Source organism: Mizuhopecten yessoensis, unplaced genomic scaffold (genome assembly GCF_002113885.1).
Source record: "Mizuhopecten yessoensis strain PY_sf001 unplaced genomic scaffold, ASM211388v2 scaffold9503, whole genome shotgun sequence".
Taxonomy (NCBI): Eukaryota; Metazoa; Mollusca; class Bivalvia; order Pectinida; family Pectinidae; genus Mizuhopecten; species Mizuhopecten yessoensis.
In genome coordinates, this window is record NW_018408080.1 from 356,484 (window position 1) to 378,548 (window position 22,065).

The window sequence follows — 22,065 nt, forward strand, 5'->3', positions numbered from 1 at the left end:
GATGCTTTGGGAGGGTTTCGGCTACGTTGTGGAATAGCTTACCATCTGCTATTAGGAAGTCGAATACCCTGGCAAAGTTCAAGAGGGACATAAAAACTCACCTCTTCACGTCTGCATTTTAGAATCTTTGCAAAGACGTCATGTAAATACCACCCTTTTATTTGTTCAATTATGTGCACATTGCTTGTTAAATGTATGAAAGTGATTGCAAGCCTTTGATGTTTGTTTTCACAATTATAACCATTACTATTATCCATATGTTGTAAAGCGCCTTAGAGTAATTTTACAAATTATATAGGGCGCTATATAAATGCTGTATATTAGTATTATTATTTAAGTAGCAGCACTGTCTCAGCTCCCGTCGATATGGGTGACTACTACTTTATAATGAATATTATGACATGTTATGCACATTCACGCATGATTAAGACTCATTATACATTTGTTTATATACTGATGCATATTACCTGTAGAGAGAGCAGCAGGCTGGCGAGACGAATCATTCTTAAAGTATTATTACTTATTATTATCTGTAGACTTTTAACCGATGTCACAGTTGTCTGAAATATGGTTTTGTTTATTTTTGAGTGAATTTATACTGACAAGCGATGGATTTCCCTCTGGGACTGGTTCTTGGGGTTTCCTCATGAATGCTCCATCCTGTTTATATATGAAGTGTACATACATGAATTTTCATTATGTAAAACGAGTACATTGGCAATACAATGATTTAAGTTCCTTGATCAAGCAAGGTTTATCCAGAAATCGGGGCATGGGTTGGTCGGAAGCAGGGAAAAACTACCAAACAAGTGACAAACAGCGAACACTGTATAAAAAAGTAAGATGTTTGAGGTCGTTTACATAGATATTTTTTTTCTTTAAAAATCAAAATATGTTGAACACCCAACTGATTTAAAGTCACTGTGTTTCCATACATATATATATCTAATTGCGATTTTAGGAATATTAATTGCTCTAATAACCGAAATTTTAACAACTAACTTTATTTGCATTCCATGAAATATTGACCAGGTCTTTTTTAGTTTTTTTAAAAAAAATATTTTAGAAATAAGTATATAGTAGTTTGACTAAAATATAGAAAAAGACGATAACCAAGTTACATCTATAGAAAAAAAGACGAATATTTATGTGAATGAGAAAAATATAACACACATATTTCGTAATATTTGCTCTTGTAACAGTTTCAAATACATATGCCTATTGTTGAATAACAGGATGACGTTGTTTGTATAACATGGCAAAATTATTATGTTTTTAAAGGATGTCCTTTTAATGAGGGTTACTTTTCATAGCAATGTGAAAAAACATAGCTTATGTTATGATTGTATGAAAGTGATTTTATGATTATTTTTCTTTGAAATGAAGTATTTTGTTATAATAGTGTGGCTTTGATGGTAATTGTATTTTTTCTATAATTATGTGACGATGATAATGGATTCTTCGGATGCCTTGTCTGTGATATTGAATTTTTATGACGGTAGGACAATGCAAATGAATACTTATGGTGGTGAATTTTATTTGAAATTAACCTAACACGCACATACTATATCTTTAAAGTTGGGTAACTAGATAAAATATGTCGGAAAGGAGTTACACGGCATAAAAGGTGTTCCTTCTAGGACTCATCAATATGATGCTAGCGGCAAAAAAGTTGAAAACCCTAACTGCCTAAACTATTGTTGAAACAGAGGACCAGGTGAGTAAAACATCTCAATTTTGGAAACTAACTTTTTTGTGAGAGTAAGACCATTATGACAATTATTTTTGATAGGGTGTGACAGGGAAAAAAAGTTTCATTGTAGTGACAAATATGCATGGAGTGATTTTTAATTGTAAGTTCGACATTGATAGGGTATATTTGTTATGATGGGACTGTGATAACGTTCTTTTTTCGTCTTTTCTTTTTGCTCGGATTAACGTGTCTTTATATAATTTACTGACGCAGTGTATTGTTGTTGTTTTTTTGTTTTTAAAAAATAATGCAATCCTCAATAACTGATCTACAGACAGATATATTCTATTAATGTGAATATATGTCTAAATGGACGATATCATATCTTGACAATGAAATAATTCTTAAATTCCAGTCTCATACGTCAAAATATAAAGGTTATATATCTGCATTAAATGCTACTAGCATTTCAGCATGACAAAATAATTAGATATCACAAGAGGTTGCACTTTTAATAAAAAATATAATTTTGGTATTTCCAAAATAAACTTCATTATCCAGTCTAAGCGTTTTAGTTAAGCAATACAAGTATAAAAATGTCGATATAAACGAAATTGTGAAAACCTCACAAATGCTGTCATGATAATTAAATGACTTACCATTTCATGGAACAGCAATTTATCTTTCGTAACATGTCCCTTACCGAATGTTTTTCTTTTCTTCATTTGTTTAAATGTACCTGTATTATTATCAATTGTTAGTAATCTACAAGGCCACTAGTTTGTTAAAAAGACGAGAAAGATTTATATAAGGACACAGTACTTGTTTCCGTATCATGTTTGCTAATGTGTTTTGTATTATTCATGCCATGTATTTCGTTACTTGAATACATACAGTTCATTGAAGAACCAATCATCTTGTCTTATTTCTCTTTGATAAACATGATTTATTTCGCATCCTTAAAAAAGAGTTCGCTTCGGCATTACTTTTTCATTTTAAACTACAAATGTTTGATCAGTGTTTTTCGTTGCATTGATATTCAGTTGTTGTTACACTGAAGTTTGTGTGCATGGTGAATCGTGCTTAATCTTGTAAGATGTTTTGAATGTTGGCGTTATTGTACCCTATAAACTATACATTTTTAGTATTAAGGACATTCGTTTATCTCTGATGACTTTTCCCGAAACTTAAACGGAGACAATTTGTTTAAAATATTTTCTAAAAAGTGGGCGTTGTACTATCACTCTGTAACAAAAGGTGTGTGTACATTATATAGAATATCTGCTTATATCCGAGAAATTGCATTGAAAAGAAAGAAAAGGCGGTTTGTATGCTAGACTATTAAACTTGGGCGTTGTAGAATCCTGTTAAAACAAATTTGTATTTATCAAGGATATTTGCTTATATTTAGTTGACAGTGCCAAAAATTGAAAGGCCTTTTGACATGTCTGTTTTATTGGTTGGAGATGATAACCAAATATGAACGTAACACACACCCACACACCATGATAAGAACTCAAAATGGGCAATTAAAAACTTTAGCAAATTAAGAACTTAGGAACGTTTTAACATAAATGCCCTTTAAAATGTACCAGACTAATAGAATGAGGCTTCATGTTCCGAAGGGTTAAGCGTTCACTTCTTCATTGACACCACTCTTCATGTAAACCTAAGTAAAATCCAGGTAATGTCGCGTCCTCAAAATGAGAATCGGGATAGTTACAACAGAAAACTTAAAACAAGTATAATCAAAACATCGACCTTCATATGATACAAGGACAAGGAATATTTCCGAAATTATATTATGATGGTGGTCATAAACTTGTAAATAATCTTCCTCAACTCGTATCCGATTAATTGTAAACGCCGTATTTACAAAAGTTTACATAATTACATTGTACAACATCGAAACGATTTCTAGACATTTCTAATTATCGTCTGACAAATTATTGAAATTACATTTTATCATATCAAAATTGACTTGGGAGATTGAGAAGATAAAAAATGTGGGTTTTGCCCCCTTTTCCCAGGAAGGCCATATGCATGCTTCCTTCATTCTTATGAAATTGAATCATCTTTAACTCTAGGACGTTTCATGCTAAATTAAGTCAAGATATATCATTAATTTATACATTTGATCCCTTAGTCCAGGGTTGTTGCTCCATTATATAAATTAGTTTAAATCACATGAGACATTCTTCACTAGTTCAGTACCTTGCGATCTTTAAATGGAAAACCGATTGCAAGCCACATGTGTGCTCAATATTACATTTTCTGGTTGAGCCAAATTGTTCTAGAATTGGAGTTAAAGTCTAAAGGTCAAACTAGCGTTTCAAAATGGTGGGTGTGGTAGCCATATTGGATATCTGACCATATTTATATTTTTCCGGACTGTGTTCTGAATATTTAAGAAACAGAGTTAAAGTTTAAAATAGTTGTAAATATAGCAACTGTGGCAGCCAATCTGTATATCTGGAACACTAAAACACATATGGGAGCTATTCCATAATTTGTATGGGGAGGCGGGATGGACATGTTTTAATATATGATAAGTTGGTGGGGTTTCATCCAGATCTGCTAACCATTCATTACTTTAAATAACATTGAAGACTTTATGAATGATGGGTTAAGTGCCTCCTACCCCTTCTCTATGGTAAATTCTGGAACAGTCATCAACACCAGGTCAGTACCATGTATTGAAAACTCCTATTACGTCTCATTGTAATCTCTTCAGCAAAACAGGAGTTCAAAATAAATTTTCAAGATGGCTATCACACAGTCATCTAATTCTTAGATATCTGGCCAACCCCAAAAGTTTCAATACTGGATTAACCAGGACCATCAACTTAGCATTTCCATACAACTTTATACAACTTTATTGAAATTCCTTCAGTGATATTTGAGTTATAGTTAAAAATGTCAAATGTTGATGGTCATAGACAGATTGCATCACATCAGCTGAGTTGGTGAACTAAAAGGTGGCAATTCATACTGAAAAAAATCAGTTACCTTCACCTCTAATTTTATCTCAAAAAAGAAGAAAACCAGATAAAAACGTCAATGTAAATATCTTATTTATTACATGATTTATGTATGAATACATAAAGTAGGGGCGATAACTATGTTATCGTTCCTCCGAACGAAATGATAACACGGCTAAATATATCATTGAGTTGAGTACGAAAAAGACCGGCTCTTTTGCAGAAACTTTCCATGTTTGTAGAACTCAGTGCGATCTACCTCCTTGTGTATCTGTTATATTTGGGGGAAATCTAGTTATGGGGATATTTGGGGTCAAACACGTCAATCTGCATTTTGACCATTAGTTTCTGTATAATTCACCCTGGAGAATTAACGCTTAAAGCTGAAACCCCAAACATGAGTAGTCCAAGTGTTGTTGAAGAAAACAGTGTATTTGGTTTTTCGAAATAGTTCACAGAACGGCCCAAAGAGGGTTTTGAAAATGGGGTGTATTTCTGGGGTTTCGTGGAATTTTCCAGAACCAATTTGGGTACCCCCTCTAGCCAAAATTGAGATAAGAGTTTGTTGCGCATGTTTTAAATACGAACAAATGTTCTAGTCGCTTATATCATTATCCGGTTCAACTTTTAGCACTGAGTTGGATTAAATTTTTACTAGTGCCAGTAATTTTTACCATTTTACGATATCAAAGGCATGTTGTAGGTGAATACAAGTCGTTGGGGCCCCCGAGTTGTTCCGTCCATAGTCGTTCCAACCTTCGTAGTTCCGGCCCCGTATTCTTAGTCGTTCCGGCCCCATAATATTATATATATGATTCGTGTTTAATATGAATCAGTTGATTTTATTCGAATACTGTATAATTCATTTTACTAATTCAAAGTAAAATTAAAAATTAAAACATATATCACCTTATACATTTTTTTTTTCAGTCTACATGTGTGTTGTCTAAAATAAACGGCAAAATACACCTGTGAAAACATACAAGCCCATGGAGTAAGATTGCTATTTAAGACACATTACAATCACTGTCTTGTTACCTCGTGCGTTGAGAGATATATGGCTTCTACCAAACGCCGAGTAAACACCATGGGTGTACAGTCTACCGACGTTGTTTATACTTTTAGTTGATGAGAGACGTATTTTTTTGTCATCACATCTTGTTAAAATCGATCTTTGTCGATCTTTTAAGTGTGAAGATGCAAATATTTATGATTTCAACTAAACAGACAGTCGGCAAATTTAATAGAATAATTTTGTCATATAAGGAGCATATTTCGATAGAAAATTCATTGCGTACATCATGTCTGACGTCTGCCGTAAGTGTATGAATATTGTTCGGCCTCGCCAAATGTCGAGAAGTTTCACTGCCAATTCATCGTGGATCACCACATTTAACTCATCCTTTATTTTTGTTCAACGGCCCCACGTTGACTCTGTTAGTCGCAAATGATGTTGCGAGTTTGTTCATTTCTTTTTCTTTGCCTTAACGGCAGCATCATGGCTGACAAATTTTGCAAAAGGAAATGCCCTTAACCCTTATGCAATGTCACAGGGATAAAATTTGCTGAAACACTCGAACAACTTCTTCAATGTCATGTTGCATAGCTGTTTTAGCCGTGTTTAAACAGAGTTATTGCCCTCTACACTTCATTCCATCTGTGACATCCCTTCAGGTGTCACACCACTAGTAAAATATACAAAGCACTCCTTACACATTCAAAATTGACGCAAAAAAATGTATTCACTATTAAATGCATTGCTTTCATTATAATAAATAATAATATACAGCATTTGATATAGCGCCCTTTCTACCTTACATCAGCGACTCTGAAGCGCTTTACAGTACATAGATATGCAATGAATACAATTAGCATATTCATTAATCAATACAATTTTGAGGAATTTGCAGGAGCTGCCTTATCAGGTGCTAACTATTAGTCCTATGCCACCTGTCTAATATCTCCCTATGTGTATATGTCTGCGTGTGTGCTGGAGATTTATACATGGTGTGGTTTATACATGGTCTTGTTTATACAGGGTCAGGTTTATACAGGGTCTGGTTAAACATGGTGTTTATAAATGGTCTGATTTATACATGGTCTGGTATATACAGGGTCTGGTTTATGCATGGTGTGGTTTATACAGGGTCTGATTTATGCATGGTCTGATTTATACAGGGTCTGATTTATAAAGGGTCTGGTCATTTTACCAAGTTTAATGAACAAATTGGAAAAAAAAAACAAATTCCAAACTTATAATAAATTCATTGATGTGCAGAAACAAATATATTTTTCTTACTGCCGATATTGAGGATTTAGCAGTGAAAATACAGACCGATATTTATCGCAGTTGAGCAAAAACATTTTGATTGCGCGAGTGTCCTGCTAGGCAATGTAACCTGTAACCCTACGATATCCTCCATCTGATTTGAGGAAGTACATTGGCGGACTTTCATTCTTGAAATCGGGTCTGTTGATAGTCTCGTTCAACCAGACTCTTGCTGTCTGCGCAAGCTTCGTCGAACAGTTGAGAGATGTTCACGACAGCACTCTCGTGCGAAATTATCATTAAATGTCAGCGCAACTGCGCACTAAATATGTTTATGTTAGCATACATATCGTTTCTAATTCCTCATCAATACAAATTGCTCTGGAACCTCAGCATCCCGCCACGAGTATTGAGGGAAACACACGCAAGCACTGCCCCACTGCTCCACCTACTATTTCGGAAATCCCTAGTAACAGGTGTGATACCGGACGACTGACACACTGCTAATGCAACCCAAACCTTCAAGAAGGGACATCAGCATGATGCTTCAAATTACAGGCGAATCTCCCTCACCTCTGTCTGCTGCAAAAATTATGGAGCACATCCTGACTTCTACCATAATGACTCACGGAGAAGGAAACAATCCCTCCGTCTCCTCATCCACAAACTCAGTAAATACGGGATATGCGGAAAACTGAACTCTTTGTTCGAGTACTGGCTGGCTGGAAGAACACGAACTGTCGTTGTGGAAGGTGAGAGCTCCACCCCGGTAAGTGTCGATTCCGGAGTCCCGGGCCTAGGACCAAGTCTCTTCATCCCACCATCAGCCTCTTAGCGGACGACACCATAGCCTATCTCACCATCACATCAGAGGACAGTGGTACGACCCTACAGGAGGACCTCGCAAAGCTGACCAAATGGGAACGGTTATAGTGCATGGAATTCCATCCTGACAAGTGTGATATCCTTAGACTCACCAACAAGAGAAACCCAATCAAGACCAACTATCACTTACAGTGCCACTATCTGCGGGAGGTCGACACAGCCCCCTACCTAGGTGTCGCCATAGCAAACAACCTTAAATGAGACACCCACATTAAGATCACATAACATCCTACGGATAAATATGAAGATTACATCTACCAAGATCAAGACGCTAGCCTGGTTAGACCTTTGCTTGAATATGCATCCTCCGTATCGGACCCCGCACACCCACAAAAACATCAACATCATTGAACACACCCAGACAAGAGCTGCGAGGTACAATGTATGTCACGAACCGGTATCGGAACACGTCCAGCGTCTCTGATATGCTTCCAATGCTCGGGTGGAAACCACTACAAGAAAGAAGGAAGGAAGCTAGACTAGTGATGATATACAAGATAGACATAGGTATCGTTGCCATCAGTAAAGAAAACAGGCTGCTACCACCAAGACGACTTACCAGAAACACCAGTACTAGATTCTTCCAACTCACGTTTTTTCGATGTTATTTCTCGGTTATTCTGCCAATTTATGCAAACTCGTGAAGGTTGGGGGAAAATAAAAAAATAACGGCTTTTATATTAGATTTATAATTATAAAACAACAATTGTATATAAAGTAAATCTGTCAAACAAATAACGTCTGTTTATCCATTTCATCGTTTAACCAATCTTTTCTGTAGAGCATTAAGATGCTCCCTCCGTTTCAATTATAATACATACTGTAAATCATGAATTTTCGTGTAACAATAACTTTCGTTTATTTCATGGATAAAAAAAATCCGCGAAATTAAATCCCAACAAAAAAATAAATTCGGTATGATATAGATATGGGGGAAAATCAGAAATCAGCAAAATATAATGTCCTTGAAACAGGCTAGTATATGAAAACCACGAAATTTTAACCCCGCGAAAATAAATGATTTTATAGTATGTTGGATGACTTCGGATACCGTTTTCTTCACTCATTCTGATAAGGAATACCCTAGTACCTGTGGGTGTCCGAATCTGATAATGGAATGACGTAACGTTTCAAATAAAAAAACCTTCAAATTCAGAATGTCTACATTTAATTACGAATTGACACATAAGACAAACTAAAATATAGCAATGGACTCTCGGCTCTTGCCATTCAGGGTCTGTATTCATGAAACTGTTTTCACGCTCAAGCATCAATTCTGTACTCCAAACCACTTTCTTGAACATTGTAACTTGATAAAAATCACATGACACAGTCAAAAAGTCCAGGATTTAAAATGAAAACGGTAAATTCGGCTTTAAGTCTCTCCAAAATCTTTCTACGTCGCTGAAAAATGTAAACTTTACCTATTTTGTCGCCGGAAGTAGGAACTTGACTTGAGCACAGAAGCTTCACTTGAGAACTGGTTAATGAATACGAGCCCAGATGTTTCCCCAAAAAAAGTAGCCTTTCTGAGTTATTTTAGAGAGATTAGCTGATTCATATTCTTATGTTCCTGTGTATAACTAATATTATTGGTAATTCGTACTAAACGTGTTTTGAACATGCCTTTGTCTATATATAGTATATCCTTGTTGTCCTATTAAAAAGAAACATTTTTCTAAGTACCAGTGTTTTAAATACGATTATAGATTTTACGTTTGTTAGTATGTGATCTGCTCTATTTTAAACTTCCCGTATTCTGTACTTTAGTCCTGTTGACAGAGAAAAGTGGGTTTAGTTTATAGTTTTGTCTGATAAAGGTGGTTAATAACTTGTATGCTGAACCTATTTTCCGGACTTTGAACAAAACCCTTAATTGCGATTACAGAGGCTTAGCGCGTGATCGTACAATGTGCAAGAACAACGCGGCTCGTATGTTTCTGAAGCTTAATATATGATTTGTCATTCAAGGCCGAACAGTTTAGTAACTCTGGTTAGCTTGATAAAATCACCTTTTTGAAAATTATTTTATAGATAGTTAAAGATGTGTACTAAACATTCGAGGTTTGAATACGTAAAACTGATTTGGACGAATGGACATTGTATTTGTTTTGATAAGATTTGTATAATCATACTTTGATCTGTTAAAATATTTACACTAATAAGATAACTTAACTTTTGGTCAATTAGCAATAAACATGATAACCTGATCCCAAACCATCGTCATCAATACAACTATATATCTGAGTCTGTTTATCAGTGGGCGAGGGTTGTAAGCAATTTCAGGTTTGTATCGGATGAGCACAGCTTCCCTTGGGTCAAAGGTCAGTGTGACTGTTGAGGTCAGAGTTCAGAGTCGGTACAAGTGAGTCAAATCAATAGATTGTCATTTCCCATACGACTACACGAAAAGAAGGAGCGTTTTTATTGAGAAGGTAAGGATGAATATAGCTATTTTGATTTTAACATTAGTTTTGTTTATTTAGCATAAGGACATGTACAATGAAATGGAATTTCAATTTCACAATATTATGAATATTCATGACGTATCATAATATAATCGTTATTCATGTTTATTTTAAATAGTGCTAAGATTGATTGAGAGTAAAAATTTCCAATTTATTGATTTGAACAATAATTTATTTTCACAACACAAGATAAATTATACTAAAATGATTCAGATGAGGGTTGGAAACTTAATCTTCATCTCTTACTCATCAAATGTTTTATGTAACGTTTTGTGTGTTTGAAGTTGGCACTGATTATACATTTGTTTGAATTGCAAAAAAAAATATTCAAGTGGTTTATAATCAAAGTTTGAAGGAAATTACAAAAAGTTCCTGTCATCACATCATCAATATTTAAGTACCTGCCTGCTTCCATTTGTATCATAATAGTCGGAGGTTGTGTACTTTGTGTCAATTAGGAGATATATCAGAAGATGAATTTCGTTTGGTATTAAAATGTCGCGGACTTCAGCAAGAATTACATCAAAACTATAATATTCGAAGCCCAAGTATGTGAAAGTTATCAGAAATGTTGTCGTCAAATGAGAAAATATATAATACGAAAGATATACCGAACCCCGGAAAGTATTTAATACATATTTATAAGATAAGATCTGATGCTGTGTAGTGATGTGATTTTATCCCCTCACATTGGTTGTAATTCCGTCTTTGTAATTTGTGTTTCTATCATGCTGTTTGTATTCATGTCTTGTTTGCACTGTTTATAGTTTGCACTGTATTGGCGGCATACTGATGATCAAGCTATGGGTTACGCAGGATTGCTTCGGGTACTCCGGTTTCCTTCCACATTAAGACCCTCCGCGTGTTAAAATCCGGGCCTTTTATATTTATATTTTAAGTTTATGTTTATTTATACTGTCGAGCTGTAAAGTAATAAAGAACTTTAACTCGAGTGTAATTTATGATACTAATTAAGTTGTTGACTTCATTTTTTGTTTGTTTTGTTTATATTTCACCTTGTTATGTGAACTCGCAAAGCTTGCGAGATCAACACATTTCTTGTACTGGTTGACACAGGGACCTGATAATTCGTTGCAGCTGTTTTTGGACCTAAACTAAGGTGTTCAGAGTAGTTTTACACGTTTTAGGGGTTTAGATAAACTTTCGGTAAAAATGCTATCCCTAATGATGTTACAATGTATATGTATCAAAATACTCTGAAAACCTTAGTTTAGGTCCAAAAGTATCTGTAACTAATTAGCAGGCCCCTGTGCTTGTTGACACCATACTTCCTCAGATACGGTTATCATAAATAGCATTAGACTTTGTACGATAACAGGTTTACCTACAATTAGCTGACACGTAAGCAACTGCAATGACTAATAAATCTGATGTACATGTAATCTTATTATATATTGGAAATAACAACTCGTTGTTTTATAAAATCGTATTCGTTAATATGTATTTTCCCTTTCAAGTTAAAAATCAGTTCAGTTTAAACAAGATGATTTAATAAAAAAAATATTCATCATTTTAATGAAATCTGTATAATTTAATTAAGACGTAAACCACGCAGATGACCTTGGGTGAACTTAGTATGTATGTTGTCACCAGGGTTTGGCTGATAAAAGCCTGGTTAGTTTAACAGCACAAAGTTGACGTCTTCAAGTTCGAGTTCAAATCTTTCAATTTGAAAAAAACTACTTTTGATACATACCATTTAAATGAGCGTGCATGTTAAACATGTATTCAACTCTTTGTCTTAAATACAATTTTGTAAATTCGTGACTACCACACGTTAAGCTGACCAATATTTGAAGAACTAGATTCAGTTCTAAATGACTTTGATATTTCTGTAAATTTCTGAACTTTGTCAGTCGGGAAGGGAACCGTCGGCACTTTCCGTAAACGGGAAACGGAAAATGCCGACGGTTCCCGATTTAACTTATTGCGATACTTTTTTCTCTAGAACTTGACATTGCAAAAGGAACAACGACCAGTCTTATTTTCTTGTTTGTGTCCCAATAAATACTGGCGAAATAATAGAATTAATGGTTGCCTGACTATTAATCGTGACAATGGATACACATTGTTGTTGCTTCTTTATATTCGGAATAATGTACATCAGTTGGGTATGAATTATAAAGACTAGTTTTCAATTCCTGTTTGTGTTCAAAACAAACTAATTCTTCATGCTTCTTTATTTATTTATTTTTTGAAATTTAGACCGCTCCTTTTCAATATTCCTGAATCCGTCCCTGAACAACAACAAGAACAGGACTTTCAATAGACCCTTGAGAGTATGTTTAAGACTCCCCAAATGAGCTTTGAATCACGTGTTTTGACTCCCCCCAACTTCTAGGGAAATGCTTTTTGACTTCTAAACTTGATTAATATTGAAGGTCAAATGAAAACATGGTTGAGAATACCGAAGTGTCAACAAAATCTTAATTTTAACTTAAAATCATTTAAACAAGGGCAAAATATGAACTAAGAAATGTCACGCGGGGAACATTGAAAAAAGTAAAAGGGAATTACGCTAGATGTTTCGAAAAGTTAAACCGTCTTTAGCTTTTCGACAACATCTGCCATAAACACTGGAGAAGAAATCAGAATTTCCGGAACCTAATCGTTTCTTTCACTATGATGGTAAGGGTCATGATTTCTCCCGCCACTTTGGTATTTTCTTACTTCTTGTAACAAAAAATATGTATATAAAATTATAATATTTTCAAGGTCACGCTCAGTCTTATGCTATCTTTGTCTTTTTAACGGACACCCATGTGAATCTTTCCTTTGTCTAAATATTGTTATTAATTAATATATCTAATTTATTTAACAGAAACAAGATGGTGAACATGAAGCTGATACTGTTGGTGTCCCTGGTTGTGGTTTTCGCCGAGGCTGTCCCTGTACGGGAGCACACCCTCGTCGTAAGTGTTACGCTTAGTACAGATAATTATAAAAATAAATTAAGGACCCCTGTAACGCTGTCAAGAACTCATACTCGATACTTTACGCTCGCAATCTCAATACTCCAGGGGTTACACTCACTTTCGATCTCCGCAACCCTGGAGTCAATCTCGACACTCAGGGGTTACGCTCACTTTCGCTCTCTGCACCCCTGACACCATTCTCAACACACAAGCGGTTACGCTCACTTACTGCACCTGCATCTCTGGAATATGTCATTGTAATTTGTGTTCATATCATGCAACATTGAAGGCTCAGTGTGCAGTGCATTGTGGACGAGACGGTACGACAAGTTTGATCCTTTTAGGTTCCTCAAAGGAATCTGTCGGTTGCGTAACGGTAAAATTGGCTGGCTTTGAAGTCGGGTGTCGCTCCTCTCTCACCTTTAAAGGACATGTATCAGCCTTGTGATTGGTCAGGGTTTTGTTTACATGAGTACCTTCATTTTGCGATGACACATTCCAGGGGTGCAGGGAGCTAAAGTTAGTGTGACCCCTGGAGTATCGCATCCTCGATATCCAGGGGTTAAGCTTAGCGGAAGTGGGCGTAACCCTTGTATATCGAGGCTGCCTGTACCAATGCCAAGATGTGCATTACAACTGTTTCTGGTAAATAAAATAAAACGAAACGAAATATTGACTAATTTAACTGGCTGAATTAGTAGTGTCCTTGATACTTAGATTGACGAATTGATGCACATTTTGATAAAAAGAAAGAATCATCGATCGATCAATCATCATGTGAATTAATCATTGTCGTTCAGGTGAATAATTTACCAGTTAATGGATGGACGAGGGGAGCAATGAGCAGAATAATAAATCAGTAAATACATCTATTTATGAATAACTCATATTACGTAAACAATATTTCAATTGGTGTACTTTTGATTTGCGATGCTAAACGCGTTATGAGTAGAAATATATTTAGTCACAAGAAGGGAAGTAACTCGTGTGTCTTAAGACCATCACAGCATGTGTCTTACTATAAAGAGAGGATCTGTCATAAGTTTCCCAAATATAAGATTTACGATACAAGTTTTGAATTTTTCATGTTTGCGAGGCATGTGGCTAGCTATTGGATTGGTCTCAAGTAAAAAAAACAACAACTGACCAATCGCTAGGCTGATACATATCCTTTGAAGATTACAAAGGAGAGACGCCCGACTTCGAAGCTTATCAATTCTTTACCTGGATAACCCATTGGTTACGCTCATTTAAACTCGCTGCACCCCTTGACTATGTCATAACACAATTGAAGGCTGAATGTGTGCCACCGTGTTGAGACAAGACGATTAGTTCGATCCTTTGATGTACATTAAAAGAATCTCGCGGTCACTTAAAACACTAAATAAGCTATGGGTCTACGGTAAAGTTCGAACACTGGATAAGCTATAGGCCTACCGTTAAGTTCGAACACAAGATAAGCTATATGGGTCACCGTTAAGTTCGAACACTAGATAAGCTATATGGGTCACCGTTCAGTTAGAACACTGGATAAACTATGGGTCTACCGTTAAGTTAGAACACTGGATACGCTATAGGCCTACCGTTAAGTTAGAACACTAGATAAGTAATAGGCCTACCGTTAAGTTAGAACCCTAGATAAGCTATAGGCCTACCGTTAAGTTCGAACACTGGATACGCTATAGGCCTACCGTTAAGTTCGAACAATGGATAAGCTATAGGTCTACCGTTAAGTTAGAACACTGGATAAGCTCTGGGGCTACCGTTAAGAAGTTAGAACACTAGATAAGCTATAAGCCTACCGTTAAGTTCGAACACTAGATAAGCTTTGAGTCTACCGTTAAGTTCAAACACTGGATACGTTCTGGCTCTACCGTTAAGTTCGAACACTGGATAAGATATAGGCCTACCGTTAAGTTAGAACACTGGATAAGCTATATGGGTCTACCGTTAAGTTAGAACACTGGATACGCTATATGGTTCTACCGTTAAGTTAGAGCACTAGATCAGCTATAGACCTACCGTTAAGTTCAAACACTGAATAAGCTATGGGTCTACCGTTAAGTTCGAACACTGGATAAGTAATAGGCCTACCGTTAAGTTCGAACACTAGATAGGTTATAGGCCTACCATTAAGTTTGAACACTAGATATGCTGTGGGTCTACCGTTAAGTTAGAACACTGGATAAGCTATGGGTCTACCGTTAAGTTAGAGCACTGGATAAGCTATGGGTCTACCGTTAAGTTAGAAACTGGATAAGCTCTGGGTCTACCGTTAAGTTCGAACACTGGATAAGTATTAGGCCTACCGTTAAGTTAGAACACTAGATAAGCTATGGGTCTACCGTTAAGTTAAAACACTGGATAAGCTATAGGCCTACCGTTAAGTTCGAACACTTGATAAGCTATAGGTCTACCGTTAAGTTCGAACACTTGATAAGCTATAGGTCTACCGTTAATTTCGAACACTGGATAAGCTATAGGTCTACCGTTAAGTTAGAAGACTGGTTAAGCTATGGGTCTACCGTTAAGTTCGAACACTGGATAAGCGATGGGTCTACCGTTAAGAAGTTAGAACACTAGATAAGCTATGGGTCTACCGTTAAGTTCGAACACTAGATAGGTTATAGGCCTACCGTTAAGTTAGAGCACTGGATAAGTTCTGAGTCTACCGTTAAGTTAGAACACTGGATAAGCTCTGGGTCTACCGTTAAGAAGTTAGAACACTAGATAAGCTCTGGGTCTACCGTTAAGTTCGAAACCTAGATAGGTTATAGGCCTATCGTTAAGTTAGAATATTGGATAAGTTCTAGTTATACAGTTAAGTTAGAACACTAGATATGCTATGGGTCTACCGTTAACTTCGAACACTGGAAAAGCTATAGACCTACCGTTAAGTTCGAACACTGGATACCCTATAGGCCTACCGTTAAGTTCGAACAATGGATAAGCAATAGGTCAACCGTTAAGTTAGAACACTGGATAAGCTATGGGGCTACCGTTAAGTTCGAACACTAGATAAGCTGTGAGTCTACCGTTAAGTCAGAGCACTGGATAAGCTATATGGGTCTACCATTAAGTTAGAACTCTGGATACGCTATATGGTTCTACCGTTAAGTTAGAGCACTAGATAAGCTATAGGCCTACCGTTAAGTTCGAACACAGGATACCCTATAGGCCTACAGTTAAGATCGAAAACTGGATAAGCTATGGGTCTACCGTTAAGTTAGAACACTGGATAAGCTCTGGGTCTACCGTTAAGTTTAAGTTCGAACACAGGATACCCTATAGGCCTACCGTAGAACACTAGATAAGCTATGGATCTACCGATAAGTTTGCACACTGGATAAGCTATAGGCCTACCGTTAAGTGAGAACACTGGATAAGCTATGGGTCTACCGTTAAGAAGTTAGAACACTAGATAAGCTCTGGGTCTACCGTTAAGTTCGAACACTATTTATAGGTTATAGGCCTACCGTTAAGTTAGAACACTGGATAAGTTCTAGTTATACAGTTAAGTTAGAACACTAGATAAGCTATAGGTCTACCGTTAAGTTAGAACACTGGATAAGCTATAGGCCTACCGTTAAGTTAGAACACTATATAAGCTATGGGTCTACCGTTAAGTTAGAGCACTGGATACGCTATATGGCTCTACCGTTAAGTTAGAGCACTAGATAAGCTATAGGCCTACCGTTAAGTTCGAACACAGGATACCCTATAGGCCTACCGTTAAGTTCGAACACTGGATACGCTATAGGCCTACCGTTAAGTTCGAACACTGAATAAGCTATGGGTCTACCGTTAAGTTCGAACCCTGGATAAGCTATAGGCCTACCGTTAAGTTCGAACACTGGATAAGCTATGGGTCTACCGTTAAGTTAGAGCACTGGATAAGCTATGGGTCTCCGTTAAGTTAGAACACTGGATAAGCTATGGGTCTAACGTTAAGTTCGAACACTAGATAAGCTGTAGGCCTACCGTTAAGTTCGAACACTAGATACGCTATAGGCCTACCGTTAAGTTCGAACACTGGATAAGCTATAGGCCTACCGTTAAGTTCGAACACTAGATACGCTATAGGCCTACCGTTAAGTTCGAACACTGGATAAGCTATGGGTCTACCGTTAAGTTAGAGCACTGGATAAGCGATGGGTCTCCGTTAAGTTAGAACACTGGATAAGCTATGGGTCTACCGTTAAGTTCGAACACTAGATAAGCTATAGGCCTACCGTTAAGTTCGAACACTAGATACGCTATAGGCCTACCGTTAAGTTCGAACACTGAATAAGCTATGGGTCTACCGTTAGGTTAGAACACTGGATAAGCTATAGGCCTACCGTTAAGTTCGAACACTAGATACGCTATAGGCCTACCGTTAAGTTCGAACACTTGATAAGCTATAGGTCTACCGTTAAGTTCGAACACTGGATAAGCTCTGGGTCTACCGTTAGTTAGAACACTAGATAAGTAATAGGCCTACCGTTAAGTTAGAACACTAGATAAGCTATAGGTCTACCGTTAAGTGAGAACACTAGATAAGCTATAGGTCTACCGTTGAGTTAGAACACTAGATAAGCTATAGGTCTACCGTTGAGTTAGAACACTAGATAAGCTATAGGTCTCCCGTTAAGTTAGAACACTAGATAAGCTATAGGTCTCCCGTTAAGTTAGAACACTAGATAAGCTATAAGCCTACCGTTAAGTTCGAACACTAGATAAGCTATAAGCCTACCGTTAAATTCGAACACTAGATAATCTGTGAGTCTACCGTTAAGTTAGAGCACTGGATAAGCTATATGGGTCTACCATTAAGTTAGAACACTCCTACCGTTAAGTTAGAACACTAGATAAGCTATAAGCCTACCGTTAAGTTCGAACACCTACCGTTAAGTTAGAACACTGGATAAGCTATGGGCCTACCGTTAAGTTCGAACACTAGATAGGTTATAGGCCTACCGTTAAGTTAGAACACTGGATAAGCTCTGGGTCTACCGTTAAGTTAGAACACTAGCTAAGTAATAGGCCTACCGTTAAGTTAGAACACTAGAAAAGCTATGGATCTACCGATAAGTTTGCACTCTGGATAAGCTATAGGCCTACCGTTAAGTGAGAACACTGGATAAGCTATGGGTCTACCGTTAAGAAGTTAGAACACTAGATAAGCTATGGGTCTACCGTTAAGTTCGAACACTGGATAACCTATGGGTCTACCGTTAAGTTAGAGCACTGGATAAGCGTTAAGTGAGAACACTGGATAAGCTATGGGTCTACCGTTAGGTTAGAACACTGGATAAGCTATAGGCCTACCGTTAAGTGAGAACACGGGATAAGCTATGGGTCTACCGTTAAGTTCGAACACTGGATAACCTATGGGTCTACCGTTAAGTTAGAGCACTGGATAAGCTATATGGGTCTACCATTAAGTTAGAACACTCCTACCGTTAAGTTAGAACACTAGATAAGCTATAGGTCTACCGTTAAGTTAGAACACTAGATAAGTAATAGGCCTACCGTTAAGTTAGAACACTAGAAAAGCTATGGATCTACCGATAAGTTTGCACACTGGATAAGCTATAGGCCTACCGTTAAGTGAGAACACTGGATAAGCTATGGGTCTACCGTTAAGTTCGAACACTGGATAAGCTATGGGTCTACCGTTAAGAAGTTAGAACACTAGATAAGCTCTGGTTCTACCGTTAAGTTCGAACACTAGATAGGTTATAGGCCTACCGTTAAGTTAGAACACTGGATAAGTTCTGGGTCTACCGTTAAGTTCGAACACTGGATAAGCTCTGGGTCTACCGTTAAGTTCGAACACTATTTATAGGTTATAGGCCTACCGTTAAGTTAGAACACTTGATAAGTTCTAGTTATACAGTTAAGTTAGAACACTAGATAAGCTATAGAGATAAGCTATAGGTCTACCGTTAAGTTAGAACACTGGATAAGTTCTGGGTCTACCGTTAAGTTCGAACACTGGATAAGCTATAGGCCTACCGTTAAGTTAGAACACTAGATAAGCTATGGGTCTACCGTTAAGTTAAAGCACTGGATACGCTATATGGCTCTACCGTTAAGTTAGAGCACTAAATAAGCTATAGGCCTACCGTTAAGTTCGAACACTGAATAAGCTATGGGTCTACCGTTAAGTTAGAACACTGGATAAGCTATAGGCCTACCGTTAAGTTCGAACACAGGATAAGTTAATGTAGTGGAGATCAGTTCAAAATGACAAGGTATTTGCACATATAACCAACTCACGACCGATTTTCTTTTTACAGAAGCGAGGAATTTTTGATAATATTTTGGAAAGTGCACGTCACCATCTCAATAATGCTGCCACTGCTGTACAGCAACATTTGCAAACGGCCAGAGAACACATACAGCGCACTGGGGAGGAGCTGAGGACACACCACGAGAACGTCAGGGACCACCTGGACCGCCTAGGGGACAAGATGGAGGATCACTTGGACACAGTGCGAGATCACTTACAGAACCTTGCCGAGTAAGTTACCTGATAGAACTGATTTTCTATATATTCTAACTATTAAAGATACGGAATGTTATGGTGATATAGTTCTGCCATCGACTTTCGACTTACGAGTTACGTATGTCGTTATAATTTTTAAAAGATGTCGACATACCCTGTGAATAAGTTGCAATAACGTTTAAATTATGTCGACATATTTTTACATTTTCCGTGATTATAAAGTCGATGGTAGACATATGCCACCGAAGAAGATATTAACCCATACATGATCAAACTGTAACGCTCTGAAAATTCTTTTGAAACCTAAAGTAGATTTTCCTGACGAATATATTGGGGATTACAGTATTATTTCTATTAAAAGCTCGTATTTAAACATTGCACATATAACCATGATGTTTCGTGTTGCCAGTGATTCTGGTCTTGACCTTGACCTTGGCAATAGCCCTGACACAGAGGAAGGAGAGTCCGTACCTGCTGTTGACCTGTCGTAGGTGAGCCAAACTTATACCTCCATGATTATACGTACTTCCTATTTTCTTTAATTAACCGGAAACGTTATGGCGGGAGCAATATTTGGTACATAGAACGGGTTTCCTTCCGGGTCACCCGGTGTCACCTCCGGTATGATCACATACAAGTTAAGTCTTATTTTACTGATCACATACAAGTTAAGTCTTATCTTACTGATCACATACAAGCTATGTCATATTTTTACTGATCACATACAAGTTAAGTATTATTTTACTGATCACATACAAGTTAAGTCTTATTTTACTGATCACGTACAAGTAATGTCTTACTTTACTGATCATATACAAGTTAAGTCTTATTTTATTGATCACATACAAGTTATGTCATATTTACTGATTACATACAAGCTATGTCTTATTTATTGATTATATAGAAATTAAGTCTTATTTTACTGATCACATACAAGTTAAGTCTTATTTTACTGATCATATACAAGTTAAGTCTTATTATACCGATTACATACAAGTTAAGTCTTATTATACCGATGACATATAAGTTAAGTCTTATTATACTGATTACATACAAGTTAAGTCTTATTTTACTGATCACACATCATACACACTTTGATGGTCCACTATTGGTATGTATCACACTAGTTAACGTGACGTTTATATATTAATTTATTAGCTACGTTAATTACAATGTATTTGTGTATGTCTTTTCAGATCACTGGTTCCGTAGACGATGCTCCTATCAGCTTGACGATAAAGTCATCAGAATATCATAATGAAGATTTATAATTACTTATTACATGTATTGTGCTTGAAGTTATTTGAAAAAAAAATCCCTTCTTTTATATGAGAACGTGCACGTGATTAAAATCAAATTAAATTTAATAACGACTAACACCAACAATAAAGAAAACTCATTTCAATACTTTGTGACATTTGTTGTTAATTTCTAAGTATTAATATTGTGTATCAATAAATAAAAATATTTTTTAGTGGCGCATGACTTTTGTTATCATTGTACTTTTGTTATCATTGTACTTTTGTTATCATTGTACTTTTGTTATCATTGCACTTTTGTGTTGGTGTCTCATCGGCTCCTGTTGTTGTCTTTTGCCTTTGCTTTGGTGCCTCCTTTGTTCCTGTTGTAGCCTGATGTTTGTGATGTCTCCTCAGTCGCTATTGTTGTGTCCTTGTGTTTCTGATCTCTCCTCTATCTTTGTTGTTAGGTCATGATGTTTGCGATATCTCCCAAGTCCTTGTTGTTGTATCCTGATGTTTGTGATATCTGTTCAGTTTTTGTTTGTGTATCCTGATGTTTGTGATGTCTCCTCAGTCCCTGTTGTTGTAGCCTGATGTGTCTGATGTCTCCTCAGTCCTTTTTGTTGTATCCTGATGTTTGTGATGTCTCCTCAGTCCTTGCTGTTGTATCCTGATGTTTGTGATGTCTCCTCAGTCCTTGTTATTGTAGCCTGATGTGTCTGATGTCTCCTCAGCCATTGTTGTTGTAGTCTGATGTGTCTGATGTCTCATCAGCCATTGTTGTTGTAGCCTGATGTTTGTGATGTCTCCTCAGTCCCTGTTGTTGTAGCCTGATGTGTCTGATGTCTCCTCAGTCCTTGTTGTTGTAGACTGATGTTTCTGATGTCTCCTCAGTCCTTGCTGTTGTAGCCTGATGTTTTTATGTCTCCTCAGTACTTGTTGTTGTATACTGATGTTTGTGATGTCTGTGCAGTCCTTGTTGTATCCTGATGTTTGTGATGTCTCCTCAGTCTCTGTTGTTGTAGCCTGATGTTTGTGATGTCTCCTCAGTCCCTGTTGTTTTATCATGATGTTTGTGATGTTTCATCAGTCCTTGTTG

The 22,065-nt window shown here is 36.8% G+C and overlaps 1 protein-coding gene across 1 annotated transcript; it reads left to right on the forward strand.

Moving 5' to 3' along the window:
- Nucleotides 1-10,154: 10,154 nt before the first annotated feature.
- LOC110458226 lies at nt 10,155-21,199 on the forward strand. The gene is made up of 5 exons (XM_021509840.1): nt 10,155-10,263; nt 13,139-13,229; nt 19,517-19,740; nt 20,135-20,216; nt 20,922-21,199. Exons 2-4 carry the CDS (start codon nt 13,146-13,148, stop codon nt 20,214-20,216), a joined length of 390 nt encoding a protein of 129 aa, XP_021365515.1. The 5' UTR covers nt 10,155-10,263; nt 13,139-13,145; the 3' UTR covers nt 20,922-21,199.
- Nucleotides 21,200-22,065: the final 866 nt, after the last annotated feature.

Excerpts from the sequence above, each read along its gene's own strand:
- LOC110458226 (XM_021509840.1), top strand. The coding sequence starts at position 13,146 with ATGGTGAACATGAAGCTGATACTGTTGGTGTCCCTGGTTGTGGTTTTC. Across the intron at positions 13,230-19,516 it reads TACGGGAGCACACCCTCGTC|AAGCGAGGAATTTTTGATAA; the intron begins GTAAGTGTTACG and ends TTCTTTTTACAG. Across the intron at positions 19,741-20,134 it reads CACTTACAGAACCTTGCCGA|TGATTCTGGTCTTGACCTTG; the intron begins GTAAGTTACCTG and ends TCGTGTTGCCAG.